The sequence below is a fragment of the Eutrema salsugineum genome, unplaced genomic scaffold (assembly GCF_000478725.1).
Source record: "Eutrema salsugineum unplaced genomic scaffold, Eutsalg1_0 scaffold_1, whole genome shotgun sequence".
Classification (NCBI taxonomy): Eukaryota; Viridiplantae; Streptophyta; class Magnoliopsida; order Brassicales; family Brassicaceae; genus Eutrema; species Eutrema salsugineum.
Window position 1 is genome coordinate 1,079,289 of NW_006256909.1, and position 13,795 is coordinate 1,093,083.

Consider the following 13,795-nt stretch of genomic DNA (forward strand, 5'->3'; position numbering starts at 1 on the left):
ACCGAAGTGTAACAAATTCTTCATTAGAAAATACAAAAGTAAAACTAAACCTTTGAGTCGGTAAGAAGCTTATTCATAACGGGTCGAAGCTGACACATGGCTCGTAACGGCACCACCTTACGCATTGCCATCTCTGGACCTTCGGTCATATCAATCTCTTTGCCGTTAACTCTTCCCCAGTCAAAGCACTGAATCAACGATCCTAACGCCAACGTCACTATCTTGAGCGCTAATCCTGCGCCGGGACACATTCTCCGTCCACTTCCAAACGTTATGAGCGTACGAACATCGTCTTTTTCTCCTTCTCCTCCACCATTAAACCTCTCTGGGTTAAACCTCTCTGGTTCGGTCCAAAGCTCTGGATCCCTGTGTATACTCCATGCGTTCACCATCACCATCGTGTCACGTGGCACGTCGAATCCTCCGATCTTGATGTCCTCTATAGTTAATCTTGGCACAAGAAGCGGCGCCGCTGGGTATAGCCTGAGTGTCTCCGACACTACGTTCTGAAGGTAAGGCAGGTTTGGAATGTCTGTTTCGTCGATCAAACGGTCTTGTCCGATTTTCTCATCGATCTCTGATTTTAATTTTTCCAACAACTCTGGTTGATTCAACAAACTCGCCATCGCCCACTCTATTGTCACGGCTGATGTCTCTGATGCCGCTACAATGATGCCCTGTTTCGCAAGTAATTAGCTCTTTTGTTATTACCACATATTAGTGTTGTGGTTTGTGTCACAAACCGCTTTTAAACCGCTTTTAAATCTGATTATATATGAGTGTGTTTGAACTATTACCAGCATTAGGCCTTTGATAGTGACTTCACTGTAATACTCTGGGTCTTGTTGTTGCAAAGAGAGCAAGTGATTAACCATAGTGTTACCGTCTTTATTTCCCCTACACTCATCAAGCAAACGTTGCAAGAGCGCGTCCATGGCTTCTCCAACGGCTTTGACTTTCTTCTCGAAACTCCTTCCGAATATCTTGAGGAGTGGCAAGTATTCTCCTGGATGTCTCGCGCCACTAGTAGTACTAATATAAGCAATAAGTTTCTTGAACGTGTTTGCTTCTGCTTTGTCGCTGGCATCTTCTCCGTAGTAGATCTTCCCTGTAACCATCCTCACGATGTTGTTAAACGTTAGATCGTAAAATAGCGACTCAAGCTCGACCTCGCTGCTGATGAGGGCGTCACGTGAGAGTCTCGTGAGCATGCGGTGGATTTCCTCTTTGCGGATGTGGAGGAAGTTGGCGAGACGTTTTGAGGAGACGATTTCGAGCGAGCAGATTTTGCGTAGGTTACGCCAGTGGTCACCGTATGGTGTGGTCGCGATGGTTGTGTAATTGTAAGCAATGTATTTAGAGGTTAGGAAACGAGGACGGTTCGACACAACAATGTCGTTTTGACCCGTGAAGCATTCTCTTGCGAGTGCGGAAGAAGAGATGACGACAGCACGGCGGGTACCGAGTCGGAGGTAGAAGATTGGGCCGTGTGTTTTGGCGAGTCGGTGGAAGAGACGGTGGACAGGCGGTTTGATGAGGCGGTGGTGTCCGATAATGGGGAGAGAGTGAGGCGGAGAGGGAGGGAGGTTGAAACGCTGCGTTTTAGAGCTGAAGATGAACTTGTAAGCAACGAGAAGGAGAGCTAAAGGGAGAATCACGTAGTAAAACATTTTTGTTGTCACGTTCTTTTTGGTGATGTCGCTGATCAAAATGATTAGGTGTTTCTATATATAGTAGTAAAAGTGATTTTTGGGGATGTAATAAGCGCCGAGAATGAGAGTTATAAGAAGAATCAAAATGATTTGATAATCTACATATAGTAGAGACAATGAGTTCTAGGGTCCCAGCATTTTTCTAATATAAATAATAAAATATTGATCCAACGGGTATGATTGCTTCCTTTGTCAGCAGATCTGGCGTCATGTTTGCAGCGCAGAGACGCGATTATTTTATTTCAGAAAAAAAAAATAGAGTGTTCAGCTAATTCAAATGTTTTTAAAAATAAGAAGATCACACAGATTACTTGATTAACCGTATGCTTATTTTTTTTGTTGGCAAATGTTAATTTTTGTTCGTCCGAAACAACATGTTAATGGTTTCTTCTTTGTTTACACTTCATGGGAAATTTATTTTGTTAAACTGAATTGGTTTTTAGAATTGTTTTTCATTTAGTAGTGTAGTTTTTCAGTCAAATTAACACTGACTAAAATATAATTATGACAACACCATAATAACATTAAAGTCACTAATCATGGCGCACGTTTATTATCAGCTATAACAAAGAAATATTAAAATGTGTCTTTTGTACTCTATCTATTTCATAAAGAATGTAATTTTAAGATTTTGTTTTTGTTTCATAATAGTGACATAAAGCTTTTACAATCGTGTTGAACGTAGCTTCACCATTTAGTCGCATTGCATCGCATGCATAATCTTCGTTACCCGCGAAAGCAGAAAACTAACATAAGCTTTTAAAAACGGTCGTGACTTTATTCATAATGGGCCGAAGCCTACACAAGGCCCTTAGAGCAAGGAATAATAACGAACTTTCCAACCATTTCATCTTCCTTTTTTTTTGGGTAGCACTCATCTCCTCTTTTTTTTCTTCTCAGCTTATTTTCGTCTTTTCTAAAAGAAAAACGAATAGATGGTAATACTATGTATATAGAAAATCACTAGGGTCATCTAACCCCACGGCACCATCCAACACTTAGCTCCGTCAACACTCCAGATTTTAAATTATTTTTGAAATCTTTAAATGATATTTTGAGTACTACCTAACCTCACGTAAATCATGTGTTCCTAAAATCTTCCTAAAATCGAAGCTGAGGTTCGAGAAACTCGATTGAGCTCGGCCAAAAGTATGTATGATTGTATTACTGAAGTAACCGATTACATCATTCAATTTTAGAGATACTTTTTAGTTATTTTTTTTGTTAAATATCTTATTACTGTTTATATATAAACAATTTTATAGGCATTTTTATAATAGTAATATTCATTAAAAACTTAGCAATAGTTATGAATTTTTTTAATAAATATAGCTGAATTTTTTTGATTAAGTAAGTTGACTAAATAATTTTGTAATAGAAAAATGTGAAGAACCCATATTTCCATAATAAAATATGTTTTTTTTACCATTTTTTGCTTATAAGTTTATGGAGTTGGATTGTTTTTAAAAAGTTTTAAAGTGATTTATGTATATTCATGTTAAATCTGATTTTGATGAAAAGACATGCTTTTTAAATTTACGTAAAATATATTTAAACGTCGAATCAGCATTTAATTATTTTTCTTATCATTAATTATAAACGTGTTAAATAGTAAGCGCAGTGAAAATCAAAGGAGTTATAACGAGATAAATAGTTCTTTTTCAAAAAATAGTTATAACGTGCTAAAATCAAAATGCAAATGTGGTAAACAAATTAATGGGTTTTAGATTTTTAGTGCCAAATTAGCTCTACAAATTTTTGCAAAAGATTATTTGAATACTAGATTTCTGTTTTTTCCCTCGATATTATATTTATTTGTACAGAGAAAAAGATATGGTATTCTAATTTTTTAAATTGTATTGGAAACTTGATAGTTGATACTTTATACTAATCGAGGAATCGGTGTCGACATAACAATCGCATTTCACATGCTTGCTGCCACCGAGGTGTTGTTTTATTATATAATTTTATTGATACTAAGGTAGTAAGATGTAGTATTAAGAATTTTTTTATAAAGATTTTTTTTTGTGTTATAAGGCTTAATAATCGCCAAACAAGTTTGCTATTTTTTATTTACACGGTTAAGAACTATATATGTTAATACTTCTATAGCTAAAAGGTTAGTCCTAGCTTCTTTAGCTAAGTCATCAGCCATTCCATCACCATTTCTTGAGAACTTCAATAAATTGTAGCTACAATGAGCAGTAAGCGTCTTGAAGGTAAGTTGATAGGCCAAAGTTTTTAGCTAGCGACCAAAATAACTATGACTATTCATCGTCAAAAAAAAAACTATGACTTTTATTGTCAAAAAATTAAACTATGACTTTTATTGTCAAAATAATATATGGAATACTACCAAAATCGGCAATACTATTCTATATTGACTCAGAATTATTTCTTGTCTACTTGTTTGATGGACAAAACACGGGCTAGCTGTTGAGATTGTGAATGTCTTTTACAATGATCAGTATAACTATCGGATATAACCAGTACATTATTTAGTTAATTTACAATATAAAAAATAGATAGTACTATTCTAATATTGACTCGGTAGGTGAAGAAGATCATTTTGAAAACTATTAGCTGATGTATTAGCTGATGCTTTTGCAAAACCTTGCAAAGAGCGAGCTAAAGGGGAAAAAAAATTTATAGGAAATTAAGGTAAATTACAAAATATGACATAATATTATTTCTTTCAAGTTTATTTAATTTTTTTTTTCATTTAACTGATATGAAAGTGTGATTTTTCGATAACGTGTTATTGTAACAAGTTATTTTATCATGTTGAAGTCCTTATTTTTTACTCACATTGAGCACTAAAAATTAAACCTATTTTGCATTTAATTAGACAACACATATGTAAAATAGCAAGTTACATAAGAAATCTCTACTAGCTCTATTATATATTAGACGAAATCTCGAGTTAATCTTATTCTTGCTAAGAAATTATTTTTCTAAATTTGAAGTGTGGAGTACCTAATCATAACCTAAATTCTAAAATATTAATCCATATCCACACCAAATCAAAACTTGTGTACACCAATGCTTAGATTAAAATATAACATAAAGACTGCGATCCATTATATTATATTTATATGACAAGATATTGCTAGCTAAACAATTTTTTTTGTTGCCATGCGAACGTTGAGTCATGAAATCAATTATTCATCCATTAGGAAAAGAGCCAGAAACCATGCAAATAGTTAAATAGTGCAGATTTGTGTAATTCATATATTTTGAATACATTATTAGATTTAGATTATAGGCCGACCCACGAGCCATATATAATTCTCAGATGACACCTCAAATTATAAGGAATTAATAAAATATAAAGCTCAGAAATAAAAAAAATATTCTAAACAGACATGCATCTATAATTAAGAAAAAAAAATTCATGTCTTTTAAGAATAATCTCTTCTTTGATGTGGTATTGAATATTTCTTCTTTAAGATAAAGAGTTCGGGGTATTGAATATTTTTTCTTTGATAAAAAAAAACTAGGTTCTGAATTTATTCGCATTACAGAGATTGTCTCGGTTACAGAAAACGCACCAAAGCGTAACAAATTCTTCATTAGAAAACACGAAAGTAGAACTAAACCTTTGACTCGGTAAGAAGCTTATTCATGAGGGGTCGAAGCTGACACATGGCTCGTAACGGCACCACCTTACGCATTGCCATCTCTGGACCTTCGGTCATATCAATCTCTTTTCCGTTGACTCTTCCCCAGTCAAAGCATTGAATCAACGATCCTAACGCCAACGTCACTATCTTGAGCGCTAATCCTGCGCCGGGACACATTCTCCGTCCACTTCCAAACGTTATGAGCGTACGAACATCGTCTTTTTCTCCTTCTCCTCCACCATTAAACCTCTCTGGGTTAAACCTCTCTGGTTCGGTCCAAAGCTCTGGATCCCTGTGTATACTCCATGCGTTCACCATCACCATTGTTTCACGTGGCACGTCGTATCCTCCGATCTTGATGTCCTCTACAGTTAATCTTGGCACAAGAAGCGGTGCTGCTGGGTATAGCCTGAGTGTCTCCGACACTACGTTCTGAAGGTAAGGCAGGTTTGGAATGTCTGTTTCGTCGATCAAACGGTCTTGCCCGATTTTCTCATCGATCTCTGATTTTAGTTTTTCCAATAACTCTGGTTGATTCAACAAACTCGCCATCGCCCACTCTATTGTCACGGCTGATGTCTCTGATGCCGCAAACATGATGCCCTGTTTCGCAAGTAATTAGCTCTTTTGTTAATTACCACAAATTAGTGGACATAAACCACTTTTAAATCTAATTATATATGAGTGTGTTTAAACTTTAATTACCAGCATTAGGCCTTTGATAGTGACTTCACTGTAATACTCTGGGTCTTGTTGTTGCAAAGAGAGCAAGTGATTAACCATAGTGTTACCGTCTTTATTTCCCCTACACTCATCAAGCAAACGTTGCAAGATCGCATCCATGGATTCTCCAACAGCTTTCACTTTCTTCTCGAAACTCCTTCCAAATATCTTAAGGAGTGGCAAGTATTCTCCTGGATGCCTCGCGCCACTAGTACTTGTAATATAAGCAATAAGTTTCTTGAAAGTGTCTGCTTCTGCCTTGTCGCTGGCATCTTCTCCGTAGTAGATCTTCCCTGTAACCATCCTCACGATGTTGTTAAACGTTAGATCGTAGAAGAGCGACTCGAGCTCGACCTCACTGCTGATGAGGGCGTCACGTGAGAGTCTCGTGAGCATGCGGTGGATTTCCTCTTTGCGGATGTGGAGGAAGTTGGCGAGACGTTTTGAGGAGACGATTTCTAGCGAGCAGATTTTGCGTAGGTTACGCCAGTGGTCACCGTAAGGCGTGGTTGCGATGGTTGTGTAGTTGTAAGCGATGTATTTAGAGGTTAGGAAACGAGGGCGGTTCGACACAACGATGTCGTTTTGACCCGTGAAGCATTCTCTTGCGAGTGCGGAAGAAGAGATGACGACGGCACGGCGGGTACCGAGTCGGAGGTAGAAGATTGGGCCGTGTGTTTTGGCGAGTCGGTGGAAGAGACGGTGGACAGGCGGTTTGATGAGGCGGTGGTGTCCGATAATGGGGAGAGAGTGAGGCGGAGAGGGAGGGAGGTTGAAACGCTGCGTTTTAGAGCTGAAGATGAACTTGTAAGCAATGACAAGGAGAGCTAAAGGGAGAATCACGTAGTAAAACATCTTTGTATTGTCACCTTCTTTTTGGTGATGTCGCTGATAAAAAATAAAAAAAAGGTGTTCCTATATATAGTAGGAAAAGTGAGTTTTGGGGATGAAAGAGAATTTGTAAAGCGCAGAGAAGAAAAGTTATGAGAAGAATCACATAGTAAGAAATCTTTCCACGGTCTTTTCTACGATGTCGCTGATCAAAAGGATTTGGTAATCTATATATAGTAGATAAAATGAGTTCTAGGGTCCCAATAAAATTGATCCAACGGCTATGATTGCTTCAGTCGTAAGCTGATCTGGCGTCATGATTTTAGCGCAGAGATGTATCATTTGATTTCAGCCAAAAAAAAATAATAGTGTTCATCTAAATTCAAATGTTTTTTAAAAATAAGATCACATAGATTACTTGATTAACCGTTTGCTTAATTTTTTTCTTTGGTCGGCAAATGTTTTTTTTTTTATTTTTCGTTCGGAAACAACATGTTACGGTTTCTTCTTTGTTCTGATCAGACATCATGGGAATTTTATTTGGTTAAACTGCATTGGTTTTTAAAATTGTTCTTCACTCCATAGTTCGTAGTGTCGTTTTTCAGTCAAATTAACACTGCCTAAAATATTATCGCACCACCATAATAACATTAAAGTCACTAATCATGGTGCACGTTTATTGTCAGCTATAACAAAGAAATATTATAAATTATAATGTGTCTTTTGTACTTCATCTGTTTTTATAAAGAATATCATTTTAAGATTTTCTTTTTTTTTCATAAAAATGCCATTTAATATTTTTGATGCAAATTTTTTTTTTAGTGTTTTGATGTTTTAATTAGAAATATAAATTTTGTTTCAAGTAAAGAGTAAAATTTATTTTTATTAGTTTTTATTTTAATTTATGTGAAATGTGTTAAAATAATACTTTTTGTGAAACAGAAGAAGTATTAATTAAGAATGATAAATTTTGAGACGAAAGTTTTAAACGAAGCTTCATCTCTACATCCTTTGCCAAAGCTACCTCAATTGTTTTATTTTTGACCAAATACCCAATAAATGTTTCATAAACAAAAACCCCTTCAACGAAATAAATAATAATAATAATAAAAAACGATAAATAAGCACACTTTTTCCAAGGTGCAATGTTATAACCTGCAGAGGCAGCAGGGTAGCATTTTGGATGTGTAATTTTAATATATTATTTGAATTATTAGATAGAGAATTTTTAAAATAACTCTTAAACCAGAATGATGTGACGATGAATAGTCTCTAGGTTTAAAACAAAACTCTTAAAAATGCTGGTGGAATTAAGTAATCCCACAAAATAAAAAATTGCTCAACCTTTCACTGGAGAATAAGATGTCTCAACTACTTTCTTTTGTTTTGACCAAAGTCTCATCTACTTTAGCAAAAATAAATAAAAGAGGTGTTAACCTGCATTAAAATTAACCTAATCAGTATAAAGAAATAAAATTAAAGTTAATGATTTTCTGAAAAACGTGGCTATTGGTACACGAAAGAAAATCAAATTGAGCAAGGATTTACGAGGGTAAACCACGGAATATCTTACCGTTTCATCTTCTATTTCTTCTAAAACACAAGTAAATAGTTGTTTTGTTTATTATACTAATCCCACTATCCAATTACTTAAAGCTCCATCAAGACTCCAGATTCTCTAAAATATTTTTGAAAATCTTTACCTAACAACACGTAAATCACGTGTTCCTAAAACCTAAGCCAGTCAGGGGCGGACCCACACACATGACAGCACACTGCACACATGATCTGCTAGCCCATTAATTAATTATTTGTTTAATTGCTGCAATAATCATGCCAAAGCTCCTTAATTAATTATTTCCCAAATAGACTTTCCAGTACACTTATTACCCCACCATTTATCTTTTCATTTAAAACGAATTGTCCAAAATAATTGTAGATTAGATTTTAACCCGGTGAGTCCACACGAGAATGTTTTATTTTTTATTTTTAATATAAGTTGCATTTATCTTTTTTGTTTAAATATAATTTGTTTTTGTTATTTATTTTTTTAAATCAAAAAATTATTATCATATTTTAATTTTAAACAGTAAAATTTGTATATTAGTAGAATAAGAGTATGCGTTAATTAAGTATACATTGATCTAATATTAATTATAAGCTTTGTTATTATGTGAATTTAGATTTACACATAAAAAAATCTTTATATCTATGAATTTACTAATCCATCCGTTTAGTTGTCATCCATCCGTTTAGTTGTGTTAAATCATTTTTAATATTTTACATGTTTTGACAAACTAACTCGTATAAAACTATAATTATAATTGTATAACCCTATAAATATTTACTAATATGGAATATTTTGACCAATTGATTATGAAAAAATATAATAAGATATTTATTTATTATTTGTGCTATTAAAAAAAAATGTGTATATATATATATATATATATATAAACTGGCTAACCTGTTAGTTTTAATTGTCTCCAATCATCTTAATATCTTACATGTTTTAATAAATTAACTCATAGACCTTAAATATATATATATATGTATATATAATTCTAATCAGCTTGATCATATTATTGTGTAATATAAATATATATTAATCTCAAATATTTGATATTTTAGACCAATTGATTATGATAAAATACGATAAAATATTTATTTACTATGCATTTTTATAAAAATATTATTTAAATTTAAAATTTTAAATTAAATCTCTCCTGTATTTAAGAAATTTTTAAGTATTAAAATTATTATTTAAATTTTCGTAATAAAATTTAATTATAATTTTTTTCAATTTAAATTAAATTGAATGCAAATTTTTGTAACTAAATTTAATTAAATTTCTAATAATTTGAAATTTGAATTAAAGATGATCTAGATTTTAAGAAATCTAAAAATATATAAATTAATAACTAATTTTTAGAAATTAAATATAAAAATAAAATAAAATATTATAAAAAAACTTTAGGAGTGTTTGGATGCAAATACTAAATGTGCTTCTGTTTTAATACTATGTTTTGTATTTTTTAATCTAGTACACTTATTACCCCACCATTTATCTTTTCATTTAAAACGAATTGTCCAAAATCATTGTAGATGTAACTTTTCCATTGTTTTTGAGAGTTTGTTCAATACAAATTGCTCCACCAATTTTTCAAATAAAATTTGCCCATTGTTAATTAATGTTTCATAAATGGGTTTATAGCTTATTCATAATGGGCCGAGAATGACACAAGGCCCGTAAAGGCACTTTCTTACGCATCGCCATCCCCGGAGTCTCCGTCATATCGATAGCTTCGCCGTTAACTTTTTCCCAATCGAAACACTGAATCAACGACCCTAACGCCAACGTCACCATCCTCTGTCCTAATGCGGCGCCGGGACACGATCTCCGTCCATTCCCAAACGGCATCAGCTTATGAAGGTCTTCTCTTCCTTCTCCGCCGCTAAACCTCTCCGGTTTAAACTTCTCCGGTTCCTTCCACAGACCAGGATCTCTGTGTATCGCCCACGCGTTCACCATCACCATTGTGCCACGTGGCACGTCGTATCCTCCGACTTTGATATCCTCCGAAGGCGATCTTGGCACCAGGATCGGCGCCGCCGGATATAGCCGGAATGTCTCCGACACAATGTTTTGGAGGTAAGGCAGGTTCGCGAGGTCTGGTTCGTCGATCAAACGTTCTTGTCCGATTTTCTCGTCGATCTCTAATCTCGCGTTTTCCAATGTCTCTGGATGATTTAGCAAACACGCCATCGCCCACTCTAGCGTCACGGCCGATGTATCTGTTCCCGCTATCATCATTTCGCGCGTAATATAAATTAACCAAAAACTTATATTTATTTTTAAATCTATCTGTATATTATTATTTAATTATTTAGAGATGTGTTAGATTACCAGCATTAGGCCTTTGATGGTGACGTCAGTGTAATACTCTGGTTCTTGTTGTTGCAGAGAGAGCAAATGGTTAACCATTGTGTTACCGTCTTTGTCACTCCTACACTCGTCGAGCAAACGCTGCAATATCTCATCCATGGCTTCTGCAACAGCTTTCACTTTCTTCTCAAAGCTCCCTCCGAATATCTTCAGGAAAGGCAAGTAATCTCCGGGATGCCTCGCGCCGCTACAATCGTTAACTTCCGCGACGAGTTTCTTGAAAACATTCGCTTCTTCCTCGTTGTGGACTTGGTCTCCGTAGTATCTCTTCCCCGTAACCATCCTTACTATGTTGTTGAACGTTAGATCGGACAAGAGAGGCTCGAGCTCGACCTCTTTGTCACGTGAGAGTCTCGTGAGCATGCGGCGGATTTCGTCTTTACGGATGTGGAGGAAGTTGGCGAGACGGTTGGAGGAAAGGATTTCGAGGGAGCAGATTTTGCGGAGGTTGCGCCAGTGGTCGCCGTAAGGAGCGGTTCCGATGGTTGTGTAGTTGTAAGCGACGTATTTTGCGGTGAGGAAACAAGGCCGGTTTGATAAAACGACGTCATTTTGGCCCGTGAAGCATTCTGTAGCTAGTGAGGAGGAGGAGATCACGACGGCGCGGCGGGAGCCGAATCGGAGGGAGAAGATTGGGCCGTGGGTTTTGGAGAGGCGGTGGAAGAGACGGTGCACCGGCGGTTTGAGGAGGTGGTGGTGGCCGAGGATGGGGAGAGAGTAAGGTGGGGAAGGAGGGAGGTTGAAACGCCGCGTTTTGGATGTGAAGATGAATTTGTAAGCCAAGAGAAATAGAGCTAAGGGGAGAATAATCACATAGTAAAACATCTTCGACTAACTTCTTCTTTCTTTCTATCCCTCTTGAAGCGGAGGAGTTTGCTGGTGTTTGGAAATAATCAGATTGGTTAATTATGTATTTATAGAAGAATATGTTCATGTTGCAAGCTATTTGTTTATTTAGGGGGAGATCCCATTGGGATACTTTAGTTTTTAACTCGAAAAAGACTCCATTCGGTGTTAAATCAGTATCGGATAAACAAAATGTGATAAGTGACAACTGAAAACCTTTATATTACTGATGATATTGATTTTATTCTTTACTTTTTTTTTATTTTTGTCTTGTTTCTGTGTAAACACAGTTGGTTGGGTCCTTGGGTATGTTGGAAAATAAATAGTTGGGTACAATTTATTATAAGCACATTTTTTTGGGTGAATTTGTGAGCTAACGGTATTTGAACCTTTTTGTTTTTTGTTTTCTTGTCAACATATAAAAGTAACTAACTAAGATTTTTTGTTTTGGAGGGAAATGTCCCGCCAGCAAAACGAGATCAAAACAAAATTATTCGCAAGGGGACCATTTAACTTTTGTTTCAGTAATTTTGTTCCGGAACACATTAAATTGCTGAATTAATTACATGGTTACCAAAAAGACGTCCAAATCCCACCTTGAACGATTGAAGAACGGAACAGATTCCGCACTCATTCAATCCACAAGAACATTAAGTTTCTGAAATGCTTCAAATGTCGTCTTGCAGTAATTGCACTGCGCATCTGCCTGTCGATGTCCCTCAGAATTTGAGCTGGAGCTTTGGAAACAGTGTTGAAAACTCTGTTGTTGCGTTCCATGATATCATTCCACATAATATCAAGTATTTGATTAAAAATTCCCTTATTTACGATTATGCTATCTATGTAACTAACTCTTTTGCATGATTTTTATTTACGAATCAGATCTCTCAGACTTTTGAGCTGGAGTTTTGGACACCTCATCCCACATAATATCAAGTATATCATTAACAATTCCCTTATTTACGAATCTGCGATCTATGTACAACTAACTCTTTTGAGTAATTCTCAACTTCTCCAGCTGTTGTGATTAATTTAATCCCACTAAAAAGTATCTTTAGAAACTTCATGAAAAATAAAATAAAGACATAACATAAGTAGTTAAAAATATCTTTGGGAAAAAATGGGGCCATTGGCCGACGACATAAAATAATCATGTGGCCAGAAATTATGGGATGATAGTTGTTATGGAGTAATGGTTATAGAAGGATCAGCAACAAAATTTCTAACTATTTCATCCTTTTTTATATAGTAGGAATCCAGTGGATCATCCAACTCCATGCACTATCCAACACCTATCCCTCCTGTTTGGGATGCTACATGCTACATATAAAATATATATGTATAAGAATATATCTTTTTCGGTTGTAAAATTGTTAGTGCATGATTGAAACAGAAATGTTTACACCCAAAAAAAATTATTTAACTTGGGCATACTTATAACCCCAACGGTTATAAGCCTCTGGTTATAACTTATAAGTATCCCCAGTTTAAATAATTTGTTTACAGTATTATCGTATCATAATCAAATTCATGGGTTTATTAAACTATAATTACGACGCCAAAGAGAACCTACAATTGCATAGTTAAATATGAAAATGCTCACTCAAAGGACATGCTCTATGGACGCAGATATTTTAAATACTGTTAAACGAAACTAAACATATTATCTTTGGAATGTCCAAAAACGACATGAAAATATATGTAAGGCAAATTGTATTAGCTGTCTGTCAAATACAAAAATAAATTGTAATTAATTGAGGGTCAATTTTGAATTGACCGTACGGGATATCAGATAGTAAATATTATTACTCCGTAGTATCATCAATGATCTCACCGAATCGTACATGGTTGCCATGTGTTATGAACCTATTGGCTACCAAAATATAAGCTTCATGAAATGAATTAGGTAGAATTTTTTGTTGTCTCATAATTCTCACCAATCTAGAAAAAATTAAGGAACAATAAATCACCCCCAATACCATATGTATGGTTTTTAGTGTGTTTTAAAATCATTTGAGGTAATTATATAAGCTTCAATAACCAACTAAAAAAAAAAAATTGATGTTACAAAAAAAACAACTAACTAAATAAGAATAAGACAATACAGTTATACT

General features: G+C 35.0%; 3 protein-coding genes across 3 annotated transcripts; all 3 read right to left on the reverse strand.

Annotated features, from left to right (window-relative positions):
* Positions 1-44: 44 nt before the first annotated feature.
* On the reverse strand, positions 45-1,670 carry LOC18030489 (cytochrome P450 81F4). The gene is made up of 2 exons (XM_006411831.1): positions 798-1,670; positions 45-677 (listed from the first exon to the last, which is right to left on the reverse strand). Exons 1-2 carry the CDS (start codon positions 1,668-1,670, stop codon positions 45-47), a joined length of 1,506 nt encoding a protein of 501 aa, XP_006411894.1.
* A 3,467-nt stretch (positions 1,671-5,137) lies between these two features.
* Positions 5,138-7,084, reverse strand: LOC18030490 (cytochrome P450 81F4). Its single transcript, XM_006411832.2, has 2 exons — positions 6,041-7,084; positions 5,138-5,938 (listed from the first exon to the last, which is right to left on the reverse strand). Exons 1-2 carry the CDS (start codon positions 6,911-6,913, stop codon positions 5,306-5,308), a joined length of 1,506 nt encoding a protein of 501 aa, XP_006411895.1. The 5' UTR covers positions 6,914-7,084; the 3' UTR covers positions 5,138-5,305.
* A 2,901-nt stretch (positions 7,085-9,985) lies between these two features.
* LOC18030491 (cytochrome P450 81F3) lies at positions 9,986-11,787 on the reverse strand. Its single transcript, XM_024150055.1, has 2 exons — positions 10,797-11,787; positions 9,986-10,706 (listed from the first exon to the last, which is right to left on the reverse strand). Exons 1-2 carry the CDS (start codon positions 11,658-11,660, stop codon positions 10,098-10,100), a joined length of 1,473 nt encoding a protein of 490 aa, XP_024005823.1. The 5' UTR covers positions 11,661-11,787; the 3' UTR covers positions 9,986-10,097.
* Between the last annotated feature and the right edge of the window lie 2,008 nt (positions 11,788-13,795).